This window comes from Lytechinus pictus, chromosome 1 (assembly GCF_037042905.1).
Source record: "Lytechinus pictus isolate F3 Inbred chromosome 1, Lp3.0, whole genome shotgun sequence".
In the NCBI taxonomy this organism is placed as follows: domain Eukaryota; kingdom Metazoa; phylum Echinodermata; class Echinoidea; order Temnopleuroida; family Toxopneustidae; genus Lytechinus; species Lytechinus pictus.
In genome coordinates, this window is record NC_087245.1 from 27,969,258 (window position 1) to 27,987,743 (window position 18,486).

The window sequence follows — 18,486 nt, forward strand, 5'->3', positions numbered from 1 at the left end:
ATGTCAGTTAGGAGTCAGTAGTCCAAAGTGTAAATCCACTTTTGTTCCTTGTTGAACGGGGTTGGCTGGATTCACCCCATGTCACGATAATCTCCCTTACCTGTCACTCCATTTTGCATGATTTGGTGCATATTCTCTAATCCTTGTACCAACCCTCCGACTCTCCACCTTCACGTGCTTCTGCCATGCTCTATAGGGGTTGGAAAAGGAAAGAGGAGCTCATTAAAAGATGGGTTCTATGGTCGATGGCTTGTGTTTTTTATATGATATGTCGCCTCACTGGCAAAATTCAATGTTTTCTAATTGTCCACCACTGATTTGAAACACAAAAATAACACTAGAGGAGAAAATATTCATTAGAAATCTACTTTAGATGTGAATGTATTTTGTTCAAATTGATCATTTGTGAAAAACATAGTTGAGATATCGGAGTTCTTTGTGATGGTGTTGCTAAAACTTCAATTTTGTTTTGCTCTTCATGGTGAGTCACCATCTTAACAAAAATTTTGTTCTTTTTCAATATGTTTCTTCATCATATATATTTATATACAGAGAGTAAACATAATTGTTGTATTTTATTATACTAATGGGACGATATCTCATGGATTCTTCATGTATGTGCATTATTTTTGAAAAAGGGGATTCGAAAGCATTTGTTAGAATAAGGGCTTGAATTTCAGTACCTGTGTGGATTTGTCAGTATGAATGTGTTGGTGGAACGCTCTAAACTGCCAAGTGATCGATACATGTTGTAACTCTTAATCAAGATTGATAACTTATGCAAAAAATACATTGAGAAAATGTCTTCTGTTGTCTCACAATCAAGGATTATGTGTATGTTGGAAGTGTCTTCATGGAATTAAATATCTTTTTAAAGACTCTAGCTAATGTGATGTTCTTTTTAAGCCAAATTAAACTTTGTAGAGGTTATGATTTTATTTGATTACATTACATACAGGTGTATGGAGGAGGTCACTTTCAGTCTAACGCTGGTCTCAATATCTCGGCATCTCATCTCTTTGCTATTTACTCTGGTGGTGAACTCAATCTTGATCGTTCTGGTTTCCAGACTTGGTCTTCCATCCAGCTTGGATCTACACTCGTCAGGGGACCGGGCCAGGGCTATGGTAAGACCATACGCATGAAAAATCCAGTTTAGAAATAGATGTTCATAATAAGTCTAATCTGCTCTTTGATTTGATGCCTCAATCACAGAAAATGGTCAAGAAATAAAAACAATTCTGTTTATTTGGAATAATCCTTGGATGTCAATGAATTCATAAAATGAGGTTTTACAGGTTAGCTTTCAGACTTACTTCAACACTCCAGTTTTGTTGACGATCAGCCATGCATAATGTCTTTTGTTAACTGTGCAATAGGTTAGGTGGGAAGCCAATGAACACATTTGTTGAATGAAATTATGGAAATACAAGTGTTGTTTCGAGGGAACATAACTTTTTTTATTTCTTGACCATTTCCTGTGATTGAAGTATCCAATCAAAGAGCAGATATCAAAATTTTTAGGCATGTGATTTTCTTTTTGGAATTCAGATACCTCCTGCCTAATGAATTTTTGGTATCCCTTTTTCAAATTGTTTTTACTCACTCATGCATGAATGAGAAATATTCTCTATTGTACCAGATGAAAGAGGGACTCTAAGCGTTATTATGATAGGTCATTAGTCTGTTGTATTTGTGATCAAGTTATGATTAATCATTGGTAAATCTTGGTTTCATTTTTTTGTGGGACGCACTGTATATACCCTCACTTGTCGTATATTGTCCCATATACACAATTTATGTAAAGAAGTGTCTGTTTATTGCTGTAGCAGGTGTTGTTTGTTGATAAATGGAAATAGAAATTCATAATAATTGTTAGGGGAAAAAAACATTAAAAAATAATTGATCATATTACAAATGTGACATTTACATAATAGCAATAGATAATAGACAAATATTTAGAATGCAGGGGCCAGCTATCATAAATAAAATAATAGCTTGACTTTATGGTACATGATTTGAGAAAATGGGCGATATCCACCTCTCTTTTTATTCCAATAGTACAGTCTCATTTAAATGATCCAGAACAAAATGCCACAACAATAAAAAAAAATCATTTACCCAAAATCAATTTTTTGTGTATATTGGTAAAAATATATGGCAAGTGCAGGTATATCCAGATGCAATATTCTTGAAGGAAATTGTGAAATGCAATGGATACAATTCTTTTTAGGTGGTGTTTCTGGTGGTAGTGGAGGAGGTCATGGTGGAAGTGGAGGTCGGGGGTCAGGTCAATCTCTTGTTGGTCTGGCCTATGGCTCTATCTATGATCCCACAGACTGTGGAAGTGCAGGAGGCTATGGAGAACACTATGGTAAGCTGATCTATTTTATAGTTGCCTAAATTGTAGTTTCAGAAATTTTCAACAACCACTCTCTTTTAGTGTAGACCTATGTATTTTCATGAATATTAAAAAAAACACTCGCTTTTATTATAACAATAAGTATGTAGTCCAAAAATATTTGACCACCATTTTCTTGTATTGCTGCAGTGATGACCCATTTTCCAGAATTATTCCCATTATCATTCACTTTGCAATAATTGTAAATATAGAAATACTTAATGCCAAACTTATGTAAAATTGCTTCTTGACTGGTAATTGCTTAATGCATTAATCTGTCAACACCTTTTTAGAGCTCTGGATATTTACATTCATATGTCAATATCATCGAGTCAAATTTAGATTGAAGTAAATACTTTCAAGAGAATATTGCAGTTGATGGGATAGTGAAATGTAGGATGTAGACAATGTGCCTAGTTCATCCGTCTTCTATTTTGGTCATATCAAAGTAAGAAATTATATGCTTTGCCTACCGGGGCAGTCTCGGAAGTTTAGATTTGTATCATGCAAAATGTCATAATGATTATGATAATACTAATTAACATTTTTCTAGTGCCATCTACTAGAAATAATATATTCTGAGGTGCACTATTATTATTACCCCAGATTTAGCTCGAGCTGCCTTCCAGTGTTCAGTGCATTAAAGGTATTCATCCTGTTGGGTACTCATTCACGTCGCCTGAGTTGATTGCAGCACAATGTAGGTAAATTTCTTGCTGAAGTAAAACATGCCATGCAGGGTTTCAAACCCACGACCCTCCTATTGAAAGATGAGAGTCAGAACCACTAGACCACAACATCCCCAATATTAAGATACATTTATATGACTGAATTTATTCATTTTTCGTACAGGTGAGCTGTATTTTGGATCTGAACCTACCAAGAATACAGTTCAGTTGCGCGGCATTGGAGGCAGAGGAGGCGGAGCTTTGAAAGTTACATCACGTCATGTGATCATTGATGGCATTATATCAGCCAATGGTGAACCTTCATTATATGCCAGAGCAGGTATGAAATGAATGGTGAACCATACCAAATGTAAAATGGCAATGATTTACTGTATCCTTATTGAAAAACTGTTGGTTGTTGTGGAGATTACTGCATCAGGGATTATACTAAAAGTAAACAGAGAAAGCAGCATCCAGAACTGAACCTTATGTAATCTTATGTATGTAAACAAATAAAGAAAGATTCTGAATTCAGTTAACAGGCGAAAAAAAATATTCGAATGGATAGTACATTCAGTTGAATGGAGTAAGGAAATAGATGGGGTTGTTTTCATTGTGATTTGTTTTGTATTGGATTATAATGACTGACTAGAGCCCTTGTTTCTTTTACAGGATGTGTGCTTTACCTTAAAGATATTTTCATGATATTTCATATACATGTATGTTCATATTGTTTGATATACTGGATATACTTTCATCATGTTAAAATGTGTGACCAAGAAAAATTTTCCTGTACTTTATAATGAACTATGAAATGAATTGAATTGAATTGTGTTAAATGAATTTCAAAATTTCTATTGTAGGAGGAGGATCTGGAGGGAGCGTTTGGGTAGAGTGTGAGGAGCTGGATGGCTTTGGTACCATCTCTGTTGATGGAGGCAATGGTCAGCTTGAAGGAGGAGGAGGTGCAGGTGGAAGGGTTGCTATTAACTACCAGAACATGGTCAACTTTAATGGCACCTTCACAGCTACTGGAGGTAAGAGATAGTTCCAAAAAGTTTGTACCACACATCCTTACCCTTATATATGGGACATTCCTGAAAATTTTAATCTTTGTGTTATGGTTCATATGAATGGTTGTAATGCTGTAAATATTTCATGGCTGAGCACTTCTTGAAATAAAGGTTGATTATTTTATGAACTTAACCAATTTCATTCATCATTTTGATCCCTTTTGGACACTTTTCATAGTTCATACTTTTGGTATATATGGTAGTGTAAGTGATATGAGCTCCCTTATATTATGATCTGTAGAATATGATTTGGATTAGTTTGCTTATGTGTGATAATCAGTATGGCTGAATATGTGACAAACCTAAGCAAGATCTTCAATAAGTTCAAAAAGGTAAAATAAATCACACCACTTATGCCTTCCATTGTGCATTATATGCTTCAATTCTTAAAGTAGGTCCAAAGTTTGATGGAAAAACTCTTGACATCATGATGATTCCTCGGTGATGTCATAGCTCTTTTATATGATGTCATAATTATGATTTCATTAATACATCATGAAGATGTGGAATGAAGGTGGACTACACCAGACAGATTATATTGCTTACACTTGTTTTCATGTGCACTACACTTTTTTGAATGAATCTGATTGCTCTACCGCCCCCCTCTACATTTTTCATGATAAATCCATCGCATGAAATTTTTCAACCGTGCCGCTCGCTGACTTTTTACTTTTAAATCTCGCACAACTTTTGAGACCAAATTTGCAATGCCCGGGTATGCGGTTATCAAATTACGCAACATTATGTAAGTGCATGTCAGACCCATAACTATCAAAAACGTGAATTCATGTACAAATCCAATGTAAATTGTGTATTTAGCCAAAATTCATATAAGGTTTTTTTTTCTACTTTTACTGATTAAACTTAATCAATTTTGTCTTTTTTATGATCAGAAGTAATTCTGCAACAATTTCCATCGAGGAAAAATAATAAAAAAACAAAAAGTCGAAAAACAAAGAAATAACCTAATAAATAAAAAAAACAATAAAATACACTGTACATAAGAAACCAAATTTTGCAAAACCAAATTTTTTAAAAAGTACATTTGATTGGGAGTCTGAATAAAAAATAAGCAGTTTTGGGGCCATATTATAGTTTATTGTAGCAAATGTTTTATTTTATTCATAAATAAACATATTTTATTCATTAAATAAAAAATCTTATTATTTCAAAAAAATTAACTATACAGCCTTGATAATTTTATCACACACTACCACTGTGCAAATTTTTGCGGCGCTCGCGCGATCGAAGGGCGAGATCTCAGAGGGGAGCGGAATCCATCCCCCCCCCCCCCCGGCTGTGAGAGGGGTCCAAATAACCCGGCTCTTTTAGGGTTAAGAGCTTTGTTGCATTACATGTATGTGTGAAAGGTCAATATGTATGTTCTGTATGCATGTCCAACATAGGCAGTTCATCCAAAGAAGATGGTGGAGCTGGAACAGTGTACCTGGAACGTCATGAACTCCTGTCAAACACATCTAGACAAGTCACCCACAAGATAATCAAGGTCAACAACAGAGGGCGTTCTGAGCCTCGTTCGTTAGATGGATCGCAGGAACCTCTACGTAACCTCCTGGATGGACTCTATGATGATATTACAGAAGCTGGAGGGATAACGTGGCTGTGGCATACTGATAATGAATATGGGTTTGACGAGGTGAGTAGCTGTCATCTACCAGTCCTGCAATATGTGACCTGCCACCCCCAAAACCAACAATAAGTCGACCAAAATGAATATACATGTAGAGGTTTTTTTATTGAGCTTGAAAATTCACTTCCTAAGCTTTAAAATTATATATAGTATGTTAAAATTGACCAACAATAACCATTACATGTACTTGTTTGAATGTAGAGGAAATAAAGCAAGAGCTTAAAAAATAAGGAGAAAACAAGGTTTGAAGTCTGGGGTTCACTCAAGCATAACATGTGCATACTGTGTAATCTCAGTGAAACTTCCAAGCAGTCCGAAAAAGTAGTGTCCAAGAAACTCTTGTACCTTTTCTTTTATTCGTTTTCATGACTTCAAATTTAATGGTATGAAGAAGAAGAATTGCTCTTTCAGATAAGCTATTTTTTTTTTTTTTGGGGGGGGGTTTGAAGACCAATTAACTATGTTGGCTATTTACAGAGAACTTTACCTGGCGACTTATTGGTGGTTTTGGGGTGGTAGTACACATACTGTACAGAAGTTAAAATATTAGGGGAGCAAAATTGCATGTTTCATTTATATTTACATTATCAATGGACTTTGTTGAGTTCAGAATAACCCATGGAGTTATTTCTATGATAGATTTGAAACAACATTAAAATATAATTTACATATCTCCATTGCTTAAGACTTCAACTGACCATAACTCTTTCATCTGTTGAAATAACCATAGTAACATGAACAATGAGTCAATGAAAATCCCAAGATTTTCATTATGTCACTGATGGCAGAGATTTATACATGGGTTCTGGGGTTAGTTAAGAAAAGTATGTGCTTATTGTTAACCCATGTGAAATAGCCATTTCGCCTAAGCTTCTATTGAAATTGTCTCTCTTAATTCTTCTTTGTTTACCCATGTAGATTCATCTTCATGGAAATGCACATGTTGCAATTCTGAGTAACACTTCTGGGGAGACAATCACTGTTGTTGGAGGAGAACTGTACGGGGATCGTTCGGCAGTGATACACATTGGCAAGAATCAATACCTTCACTTCAACTTCACGGATGTCTACTTTGCTACCAATGTTCTCCTCTATAGGTAAATGTATGAACAGAATTGTGTTCTATGTGTGACATGGAAGTGCTGACACTATGCTTTTTCCTCATGATGTAAAAGTCATGAATAAAATAAGTTATCTGTTCAAAAAATTATACATCTTGTATGTAGTAATTAAATCCTTGAACTGATACAATTAGTTAATACTGCATGATCTTTTCAAAATTCTTTCTGTTATCTTTGTTTCTCATTATTACCTGTATTATATACAAGTTTATTAACTATGCCATTATTGATGCATGATGTACATGTACATGTATAGATGATTATTTTCATTCATTTTATACAACACTTCTTCCAATTGTTTGTGAAACTATTTTCATTGCTTCAATCAATGGCTTTTAAAAGCACATTTGTGAATTTGGGCCAATATGTACAAATATGTATGGAGTATATTGTGCCATTAATGTCTAAACTCTTCTTCTGATGTCAGATATGGTGAGCTGACAGTTCCTCCCAGACTCAGCATGAGGGATGTTTGGATGGATATCAAGGGGACGTTTAACGGCATTGATCAGTTTACAGTAGATGAAGGTGGTCAGCTGACTATGTGGTCAGTTGGACGGTCAACTGGTCAACCAGTGGGTGTCTATGAGTGTGTCAACATGACGGTCAGATCAGAAGGAAATGTGAAGGTAAACATCAACTAGTTTAATTAAGAAAAAAAACCAGTGGATTATCAAATCCAGAGGGAAATATTTTTTTTGGGGGGAAACAGGTGCAAAGATAATCACTTTTTGCCAATCCCAGAGCTCTAAGGACCAATTGTTTATGTTGTGTATTTCTTCTTGGAGGCCTTTAATATGATATTTTTAGGACAAGGCCTCTTTTCCATAGCATGCATTTTGATATTACAGCACAAATGGGAAAAATCAAAATGACACAACAAATCTCCAAGGCCTTTAAAAGCGGTATCAATCCAGTCAATGGGGCGTCTATGGCCATGATATTCGATGGCCTTGGACTAGTTTAAGTCCAGAGATGGAAATAATATTGCTTGCACAATTGTTGGTACTGATACCAATGTTGAAATGAAATTAATGTGTTGAAATGAAATTAACATGGCTGGGACAAAAATTATGTCTAGAGAAATTTAGGAGAAGCCATCTTTAAGAAGTTAAGCGTTTGAAAATACATGTAGAATATATGTATTCATTTTGCTGAGAAAGTAATGGATACTATTTTGATGTGTAGTTAATGGATCATTCTCTGTGGAGTTTGATATTGAAGAAATGGAAAGAGAGAGCAACACAAAATAAATACATATCAGGAAATTGGAAGGCATCAGCGAACATCGAGCTAGAAGTGGGCTATTTATCAGCCTAGCAAATTCTAGAATTGTATTTTAAGATGATTATATTTTTTTTCATTCCAAGGTATGTTAACTTTTTATGAAATGATGGAAATTTAGATGTTAGCAGTGGAAGGAGATGATGACATCACATTCCAGACCACATACCTTATCATCCAGGCTGGTGGGATAGTAGAAACCAATCGCTTGATCATCTCTGCTGAAAATATTACCATTGATTCATCAGGTATGCCCTTCAAAATTTTGCTTCCTTTCCCATCATATGAAAGTGAGGTAGATGTATTCAAAATAATATAAAAGAGTGAAGGTGTATCAGAGAATGAATTTATATTACAGTTGTATGTAATATGTATGCATTCTTTTATTCATTTTTTTGTATATTTATTTTTCTATTCTGGAATATGAATTTGAAATATAAAAAAATATTACCACTGCCTTGCACCTGTTAGTTAAATGGAATGGGTTTGTATCCCACTGTTGCTACCATAACAGATAACAGAACAAAATAAAATCTGATTTGTACTGCCAAAAGCACTGCAGTTGGCATTTTTTAGATGTATGGGTGACAATTTAATGCCTTCAACCTTTTTGAGGGGATGGGGGTATGGATGTTTTTTTTTCCTTGTAGCTGATTTTTTCACATTCTCAAACATTTTCCTCTGGCAGGATCACTTAATGCAGATCACCGAGGACATCCAGCTGGAGAAGGTCCTGGGGCTGGTCTGCCTCGCTCTGCATTCCCTGGCGTCCAGGGTGGATCAGGGGCAGGACATGGTGGACGAGGGGGACGATCCTATGGAGGGATCTACTCTGCTTGGTCCTATGGTTCCACTCACATGCCTCGACAGATGGGCAGCGGTGGAGGTCCTGGTGGATCTGGTGGTAAAGGGGCAGGTGAGAAACTTGTTAAACCTGTCTTAATGGCAACCTTTCTGTAAAGGTCACCAGTCTAAACTAACCATGAAGCTGGTTACAATAAAGCAAGAAGTCTGTATTATTAGGTATAATCAACAACTTATTTTTCTTGAAGAACGTCTCACAAATGGACACACTTTGCCATTGAAAAATTAATGGATTGCTTTCAACGGCTTCGATATGATACTTAATGACGTAATACAATCTCCTAGCATGTTTTCCAGTTACATATCAAAACTGAAGTGGGGAATAGGAGCTAAGAAATACATACATTTTTTTTGTTTGACTCTCCCAGGTTCTATGTGGCTGCTTGTCAATGATACCTTAAGGGTCGAAGGTCTTCTCCATGCTAACGGAGAGGATGGATATGCGAGATCAGGAGGAGGATCTGGTGGAAGTCTTCTCCTGGATGTCTTTCATCTTGATGGGTCTGGTATTATCGAAGTCAGGGGAGGCAGCGGTAAGTTGAAAAGTAACCATATTAAAGGTCAAGTCCACCCCAGAAAAATGTTAATTTGAATATATAGAGAAAAATCAAACTAGCAAAATGCTGAAAATTTCATCAAAATCGGATGTAAAATAGGAAAGTTAAGACAGTTCAAAGTTTTGCCTATTTTTTCACAAAACAGTGATTTGCACAACTCAAATAAGATAGTCAATGAAGTCCCTCACTCACTATTTCTTTTTCTTATTTCACATCCGATTTTGATGAAATTTTTAGTGTTATGCTTGTTGGATCTTTCTCTTTTTATTCAAATCAACTTTTTGTTGGGGTGGACTTGTCCTTTAAAAAAATTAAGACTGAATGGATGAATGTGATGTATTGTCTTAATTAATGAAATTAATAGTTATTCAATTTCTTTTGATATATACACACAACAAAAAAAGTAAGTCCCCCCATAAACAAACATCAATAATTTCCGAACCAATGCGAGTTTTTAATATATTTTTACATGGGCGTGTAGGTAATTTTATAAGCTACCCTCTGAGTAAACGTTATGGACGTATTTCACTTAATGCTTCAGTGAGCACCGTCAGAAGGCAAAAATGTCACTTTTCAAAAGTCACAAGCCAAATATCATGACTTTGATTCCATTTTATTGGAACTAATTCCACATTCTCATCATAAAAAGTAGTCAGAAGGCTTGTAAAAGGTACTCTCTAAAAGACGATACAACTTTTTTGGCTAAATTTCACGGTTGAATAAACACAAGTCCAAATTTGCTATAATTTGATTTTTTACACATTTATATCAATAAAAATGATAGAATATGATGACAGTTAGTTTTGGAAGAGTTTCTTCAACAATATTCATCGTTTCACGGTTCAATGAACATTTATTGAAAAAAAAATACGATTTTCAAATATCATAGGCGAGTATTGGTTCATTTTGGGAACTGAAAATGATCTTTTCTCAAATTTTTCGTTATGTTCATGACCAATTAACTTGCTTCAATGATTCAAAGGCGTTTAATTAAATATCCATGCTTGAATGAACATGTAGAATGCGATTAGCTCTTTTTTACGTTATTGGAAAAAATGCAATTTGTTACAATGGATATCTGTCACAAACCTCCTTGCATAGTTCATTTGATTTGATTTTTATGAAAATCCCGATGTTTAATGCATCAGTGAGCACACAATATTCGAAAATTATGCAAATGAGAAGAAAGTTCAAGGCCTTGGCCCCACTCTGTGTCGTATCGAATGGTTATTTTGGTGTGCGCGCCTTTTGGATAGTGTTACTCTGAAGCCATGTACGAAGTTTCATGAAATAACTATTGGCAGAAGTAACAAAAACCGTCCATGAAACAAACACTCATTTCATATTTGTTAAAATTTTGACTTCGTCTCTCATAGACTTGTGTACATTATGGGTGCACATGTTTAAGAATAAGTAACCCCTTATTCAATATGGTGGAACTTTTTGTCACGGCTGTCTTTAGCAATGTCATTTGGCAGTAATGTTTATCAAACTATGGGCAGAATTCTGTGCAAAAATGAAATCAATTTGTTTATTTATGGATGAGTGAGCACGCATCAAAGTGGGAAAATTTGTATTTTCAATGTCACAGACTCATTTTAAAGGGTAATAAAGTGAATATTGGGGGCAAATTCGGTTTCAAATAAGACTTTAATTGCTATCGTTTTTATCATCCATCATTTCTATCACCACACACCTTCCGAACTTTAAACATTTTCATGGTTGAGCGAGCACATTCGAAAACTTAGGAATGAATACTCTTTATACTGCATAAATGTATTCTTTTCCTAACAATTTTTCATGATCAGTTTAATTTATGGACAAATCAGTGGTGGGTCCAAAATTTTTAAATGGGGGAGGGGCCTATAATCGGGGGAGCCACCAACATTTTCAAATTTTAACATGATCTAACAAGTTGTAGAGGATACTACCATAAACCCCTATGATGATACGTCACAATACAGGGGCCGGGGAAGGGTTTTAAAAGTGGGGGGGGCTGACCATGCAAAAAATCACAATCGTATGGTCTTTTTTACATTTTTGTACATGCTTTTGGAAAAAAGTGGGGGGAGGGGGCTGAAGCTCCCCGCCCAGCCCCCCCCCCCCCCCCCGCTTCCGCGGCCCGTGCAATACATTATGCTCACTCAACCATGAACTTATTATATCAAAATTGTGTGTGGAGTGGCTAAATGATGGATAGTAAAACAGCATAACACCATAAAATTCACCTAAAGACAACATTTGCCCAACTTTGTATTTGCACAATCTGAAAAACGACTCTTGTGACTTTCAAAAATTGTCATTTTTAATTCAATCTTTAATTACTCGTGCATGACTCAACCGATCAATCTTATTTTTCCCCAGGAGTTGCTTAATGAGTGTAGAAAACCACCTACGGAATATCATATCTCAAAATATTTCCGTTCAAAAGTTACAGCAATTTGATTTAGGGGGGACTTACTTTTTTTGTTGTGTATATATCAAAATCTCTTGCAAATCAGGATTGCTAAGTGCTGTTGATCTTTGCTCCCATGCCTCCTGGTATATTATCATCTGGTAAAGAATATTAGTGCAGTATATTGGTTGTTGAATATGTGAGGACTGTCTTTTGACATATATATAATACCAGACCCATAGCTGATACGAAGTGTGATTGGTCCTTAGCGCGTTACGTGATATGATCAAAATCTGTATATTTTAATGTAAAATTGTTGTCCATTCACTGAATTTCAGCCAGCAATGGTGGAGCGGGAAGCGGTGGTAGGGGTGCCATTTACTACCAGCATAGCAGCTTCACCGGTGACCACCTTATGCAAGGGGGCATGGCATCAGAGCAAAATGGCGCTGCAGGAACCTTCTACCTCCAACAGAACACAACGGATGGCATCACAGTCTATCGCCATTTAGTGGCAGACAATGACCAGCAATCGTCCACATCGATGGTCGTTGAAGAAGAAAGTCTCACCTTAAGAGGATCATTTTCCTATGGATCTCTCTCGTATACGTCATACAGTGGAGTGATTGTCGAGACCTCTCATAGTCCTTACAAGCAGTCGTCTTCATCGTCTCATTCATATAATGCTCTGAGCAATATGTTCAACCCTGTCTCTGGTGCTTATGTCACCCATACCTCAGCCCCTGTCATAGTCACCATCACACTTCCTTTCACCGTCTATGTCAAGGCTATCAAAATCAATCCTGTATGCAGTGGGTAAGATGATTCTTTTTAAGATTTTGAATATCTCTGCATATTTGCAGTGGCTTTTGTTCAAGTTCTATTTTTTACCATCAATAATTATAATTCAGACAATGTACATGTACTTGGTTGGTAAGAGCAATCAAGTAGTACCACTGAACCAAATAAAAATGACCCTTTGCCAAAAATTAACTGAAAATATTTGATTATCAAAGATAGGAAATAGTGATTTAATGATTTTTACATTTTTTTTTTAAATCAAATAGAAAGTCATATTTTAATAAAGAAAACATACCTTTTGTTTATTGATTTATGTATTTTTTTCTTACAAAAGCTAAGAATAATTCAGTTTCAGCAATTTGTATTAAATACAAATTGGATGGGGCATAATTTGGAAATTATCAGCTCTATAAATGTATGTTAACTACTATCATGCAGTGATTTATCGTACGATTTCAAATGTATATTTCTCTTGAAACCATATGATAATGTTAAAGATAAGTGAGAAATCCAATTCATCATATCCTATATCACATGCAGTTGGGGTTATGGAACTCAGTTCCGCATCGTTGCCTACTCTGAGACAGAAGCTGATGTAGCAGATGTGACCAATGGGTTTGTAAGCACTCTCGGGTGCTCTGGAATTTATCAAGGATTCTACCATGTCAGAAAAGATGTCATTAGGGTAGGTTTAATCAGTCTTTATCCAGAAAACTTATCTGTATCATTTTCTTTGGTTGATTTATGAAAGCTAGATCATCGGATCGTTAAGTTGATTCATGTAGATGTATCCCCAAAAAGGAAATGTGCCATTAAATAAAATCAAGAATTTTATTTAATTCTTACTTTATAATAATAATAATACATGTTGGTATATTTACCCAGGAAAGCCACTTCTGTTCTGAAAACTGTTCTCCTAGCGGGCCCTGCTATTATTTGGTTATTTGGTTTACTTGGCTGTTAAAAGTTGCTGCCTAGGCTTATAAGACCATCTCAACAGTCACAATGCTACCCATTTTAATAAGGGGTATATTTGAGAAGATGATGGGGTCAATGCTTTTGATAAGATTTAAGATGAAATTTATATCTATTCATAAATGGTGCTTGAACTACCATTGGGGTAGCCTGTTCCACTTGTCAATGGATTGAAAATACATGGGGACTTTGTCACCAATACCTCTAAAATTGTATTGTTATAGAAATAAGATTTGATTTTTTTCACCCCTCTTCTTCCAGTTTGAGATTCACCTCCAAGGAAATGCAGGATTTGCTTCTTTGAGGAATGTTGAGATCTTGTCAACAGAGAACCCCTTAGCTACAGAGCAATCAAGGTATTCTGCCCATCCTGAAACACTCATAGTGACATCATCAGAGGAATCCTCAGCACTTCATTATGACAAGGTAATGAGAGAGAAGCCATTCCATCATAATGGATATGACATGATATGACTCAGTTTCAAAGACTCATAATTCTGCGACAGTAGACGAAGACGACTAGTCCTGCACTGTGATTAGGTTTATTGTTTCTATGAAAGTAAATTTATAAATGCTGCTTCTAAAACAGGCGTGAATCCTTGATGTCGGTTAATGATTATAATAATAATAATAATAATAATAAGATTACCGGTAATCATAATAGTAATAATAATAATAGTAATAATAATGGTATAGGGTATTTGTATAGAACACATATCCTCCTTGTTATGTACTCGAGGCCGCTCCTATATTACCCCAGCTAAGCAAGTCTACCAATTCTGTTGCTCACAGCTTTTGAGGAATTACATAATGCCGGTACCCATTTACCTCACCTGGGTGCTTGGGTGTTGCAAATGGTGGATCAATTTTTGGCTAAAAAAAATTATGCCATGGTTGGGATTCAAACTTGCAACCCCCTGTTTCAAAGTCCGGACATTAATCCAGTTGGCCACAATGCCCCAATAGCACCAACAAAATATTGCTCATAGCCTGCATTTTCATCGCATATCATTTTCACAGATCACAGTGAAAGGTGGAGCCAAACTTGGAATAACTGGCAATTCTTCAAGTCTCTCACTCAGAGAAATTCTGACTGGTGATCATACTGGTCAGATCACTGTCAGAACCGGACAGTCACTCGATGTCCAGATACCTAGGAACTTCTTGACCATTTCACTCTTGGCCAAAGTCAACAGCTCCATCACTTTGTCTGAAGTAGTAGAGTGTCGTCGTATTGGCATGAAAATATATGGTAAATACATGTATAGTCCTGAAGTCTAACAACTTTTTCAGATACATGTATCCAAAATGTGAAAGTATTAATGAAATGTGCATCAAATTCATAGAAATACTTATACATGTACAGTGTATGTGGTCATTGATATAATTCAGTTTGGATAATTCCTTGAACATACAGTACTTTAAAAAAAAAATGAAATATAAACATGAGTTTTACCAATATTCCATAGATGCTGATTTTTCATTCAAGGCATTTTGTTGAATTGTGACTTGTTGTTTTAGCTTATACGGCGCATATCATTCAGTAGTGAATATTTGCGCCAGACTTCTTTAATCAACATATGTCTTTTTACAAGCACCATTTGGTTCCAAGTAGGTAATAGGATAAGTTTAGAATCCCATTTTACTCTACTTAATTTGATGTTTCATATACAATTAATTGACATCAATAATTGCATTTATATAACTTATTAAAAGGGAGGTTCACCCTGGCAAAAAGTTTTTTGTAAAAATACTAGAAAATAATAAGTAAATATTGGGGAATGTTTAAGAAAAATCAATCGAAGATTAAAGAAAGTTATATGAAATGCATAAATTTCAATTGTTTAATGGTGCATGATGACAAAAATATTTTGTCGTTCAGGAGCGGGTGTCAATTAATTTGTCTGTTGGTATACTGAAGGTACCGTATGGGTACTAGTATTCAACCCGGCATAATTCAAAGATTTTGACATATTCCCCAAAATATTTAGAAATAGGGAATTTATCTTAATTTCACACCTTTGTTATTTCCAAGGTAATCTGTTGTCGATATTTTCTTTGTCAACCTGTCGACTGTATGCGCGGAGGATCGAATTATGCGGCGATGGCCTTTTGCACTGAATGGTACTAGTATTCAACCTAGTGAGGATTGATAGCAAATCTCAAAAGGGTTTAGATTGCTAAATTAGATCTAGATCTATGTAAGTCTCTGGCTTTGATTAATTCCATGTTTGGTCTCATCTCAAATGGTCTAGTCCATAGTCGGATGGGACAAGGGCAGATTGAGAGACAGGGCCATCTTTCATCGCTAGGTTGAATACTATTGCCGACGGGTTGAATACTAGTACCAAAATCCGTCGCCGTATAATTCGATCGCCCGCGCACACAGTCAACTGGTTGAAGAAAAAAATAACGGAAAAATAATAACCAGCATTTGCTCTTGGAAATAAGACGGGTCTGAAATTCAGGTAAATTCTATATTTCTATATATTTGAGGAAACTCTCCAAACGGGTTGAATACTAGTGCCCTTACGGTGCAGTAAAAAAAAAAATATATTTTTTATTTTTAGAAACTTACATTTCACTAAATTTTTTTAAATTCACAATACATTGAAAGCTGCTTGCATATTAAATCACAAATAAAAATGAATAAACTTCTAACAAATTTTTTAATCTTTGATGGATTTGCCTCAAAACTTCACCAATATTTTGAAAAAAAAATTTCTGCAATTTCTACAATAAACTTTTTGAGAGGATGAACTTTTCCTTTAATGGATATTTTGACAAATATAGTAGAGAAATCCGTATAAAAAGAGCCTTCAAGTACTTGTGTATTCTATATCAATGTGAAAAGGTGAGCTTCACAGACTAGATAGACTGACAATTGGTGACCAGTGCAGAGTGAGCATGGAAAACCCTACTTTCACTCGACTTGAGATTGACCACCTGGACATCAAGACCTTTGGTTCTCTGGACATAAACAATGAAAATGATGGACATACTACAATCCTTGGAACGAAACTCGATGTGAGGAGTGGAGCCCAGGTTAGTGCAAATAGTAAAGGACAAAATTTGAAACTGGAGTTTATGAGCCCTCTGACCCGAAGACTAAAAATTAATTGGAGATCTGTTATGAAATATCTGATTTGTTGATTGTTGGTTTGCCTAACAATAAGGTGAATGCAAGTCCGATCTTGACTCTTCACTGGACAAACTATATTTTGTAATTACTTGCAAACGTTTGTGTTATGGGGCTCCAATTCATTCATAATTCAATTCTAGGCCAAATAATGCTTTCTTTATAGTCAAGGAATTATATTTGATAATTATGTTTGACAGTATTGAATATTAGACATGGAAATGTATCACCTGACATTTGAGTTTATCTTGAAGCCTTTGAGAGAAGTTGTGTCTCTGCATTTTTCCGTATGTACCTCATTTTATATGGAAACAGTAATCTTAAAAAGGAATGGTTTGATTGTCTGATGATTCATTTTGTGTGGGGAGGTCAAAGAGGGATTTTATTTTAGGTAATGGTACCTATACAGTAATTGCCATTTAACTGATTAAAAGTTGCCTCATGTTTACATTTTATGGAAAAAAAATCCATGGAATACACACATCATTTGACATTCCATTCTCATTATCTGATGATTCACTAAAATTTCACAATGGTCACTTGATAATATATTTTACCTACAGTATATCATCCGTTTGTGCACAAATTTTGCTCTAATCAAACAAATCTAACCTTGTATTTGAATATACTATTTTACATTCATATTTATCTAGTCATTTTGATTGTAGACGACAAGTAGTTAAATATCCAAATTACCGCCTATCACACTTCTAAATATCTTTGATAAACAAAGCTGAAGAATCAATACCACATCATCTGCAGATATGGCAAACGAACTATGAAAGCCATTTAAATGTCAATCTTTGAATTACTTGTGAGTTTTGAAATACTGGTGGGTGTTTCATAAAGCTGTTCGTAAGTTAAGAGTGACTTTAAGAACAACTGGTGATCCTTTCTTGTAGAATATGATATATTCATTGGCGATGGTTTAGCGCGTAAGAAAGGATCACCAGTCGTTCTTATAGTCGCTCTTAACTTACGAACAGCTTTATGAAACGGCCCCCTGGATAAGAACTTTATCACTGATCAAAGTATAAGAGTTACCATCGGCTGTCCCCATGTTCATTAAAAGATTATTCATATTTTGACAGATGATGTGTGGAGATCTGAAGATTGATTACGATGATATCAGTTTTGAGCCATCAAGTCTTCTCCAGGTTGGATTCTCACCAAACTATGAGCATCATCCATATGATGGTAGGTATACACTCAGCATATCATCAGGGCCCTGTCTAACAAGGAGTTGCGATTGATCCACTGATAATCAATTATGGATAGCCAGTGACCCCAAATTTTAAATGCAAATTTAAGATTCAAAGTGCATTTAAAGTGTTTTCTACGTATAATTTATACTTTTGCAAGCATCAGTGCCTTGAAAAGTCAGTGTGCTCCTTCTAAGTTCCAAAATCAAGTTAACATTATGTTCTACAGTGGAAAATCTCACCGGTCAAACCTTCTTTAGATTGTGTTTGACAAGCTTTATTTCCATACTGCAACATGTGAATAATAATATAATTTTGCATATGTCACCAAAGAGCAAAGAATATGGTGTTAAGA

At 35.4% G+C, this 18,486-nt stretch overlaps 1 protein-coding gene across 1 annotated transcript in view; it reads left to right on the plus strand.

Moving 5' to 3' along the window:
- Positions 1 to 18,486, plus strand: part of LOC129265193 (uncharacterized) — a 112,837-nt gene that overhangs the window by 7,527 nt on the left and 86,824 nt on the right. Inside the window, exons 9-24 of the mRNA XM_064104079.1 lie at positions 959 to 1,127; positions 2,234 to 2,374; positions 3,254 to 3,409; positions 3,933 to 4,106; positions 5,549 to 5,799; positions 6,712 to 6,890; positions 7,342 to 7,543; positions 8,320 to 8,446; positions 8,887 to 9,114; positions 9,431 to 9,595; positions 12,353 to 12,830; positions 13,356 to 13,500; positions 14,052 to 14,216; positions 14,811 to 15,042; positions 16,645 to 16,835; positions 18,021 to 18,126. Of these exons, the coding sequence (XP_063960149.1) occupies positions 959 to 1,127; positions 2,234 to 2,374; positions 3,254 to 3,409; positions 3,933 to 4,106; positions 5,549 to 5,799; positions 6,712 to 6,890; positions 7,342 to 7,543; positions 8,320 to 8,446; positions 8,887 to 9,114; positions 9,431 to 9,595; positions 12,353 to 12,830; positions 13,356 to 13,500; positions 14,052 to 14,216; positions 14,811 to 15,042; positions 16,645 to 16,835; positions 18,021 to 18,126 (3,109 nt within the window). The remainder of the gene's footprint in view (positions 1 to 958; positions 1,128 to 2,233; positions 2,375 to 3,253; positions 3,410 to 3,932; positions 4,107 to 5,548; positions 5,800 to 6,711; positions 6,891 to 7,341; positions 7,544 to 8,319; positions 8,447 to 8,886; positions 9,115 to 9,430; positions 9,596 to 12,352; positions 12,831 to 13,355; positions 13,501 to 14,051; positions 14,217 to 14,810; positions 15,043 to 16,644; positions 16,836 to 18,020; positions 18,127 to 18,486) is intronic.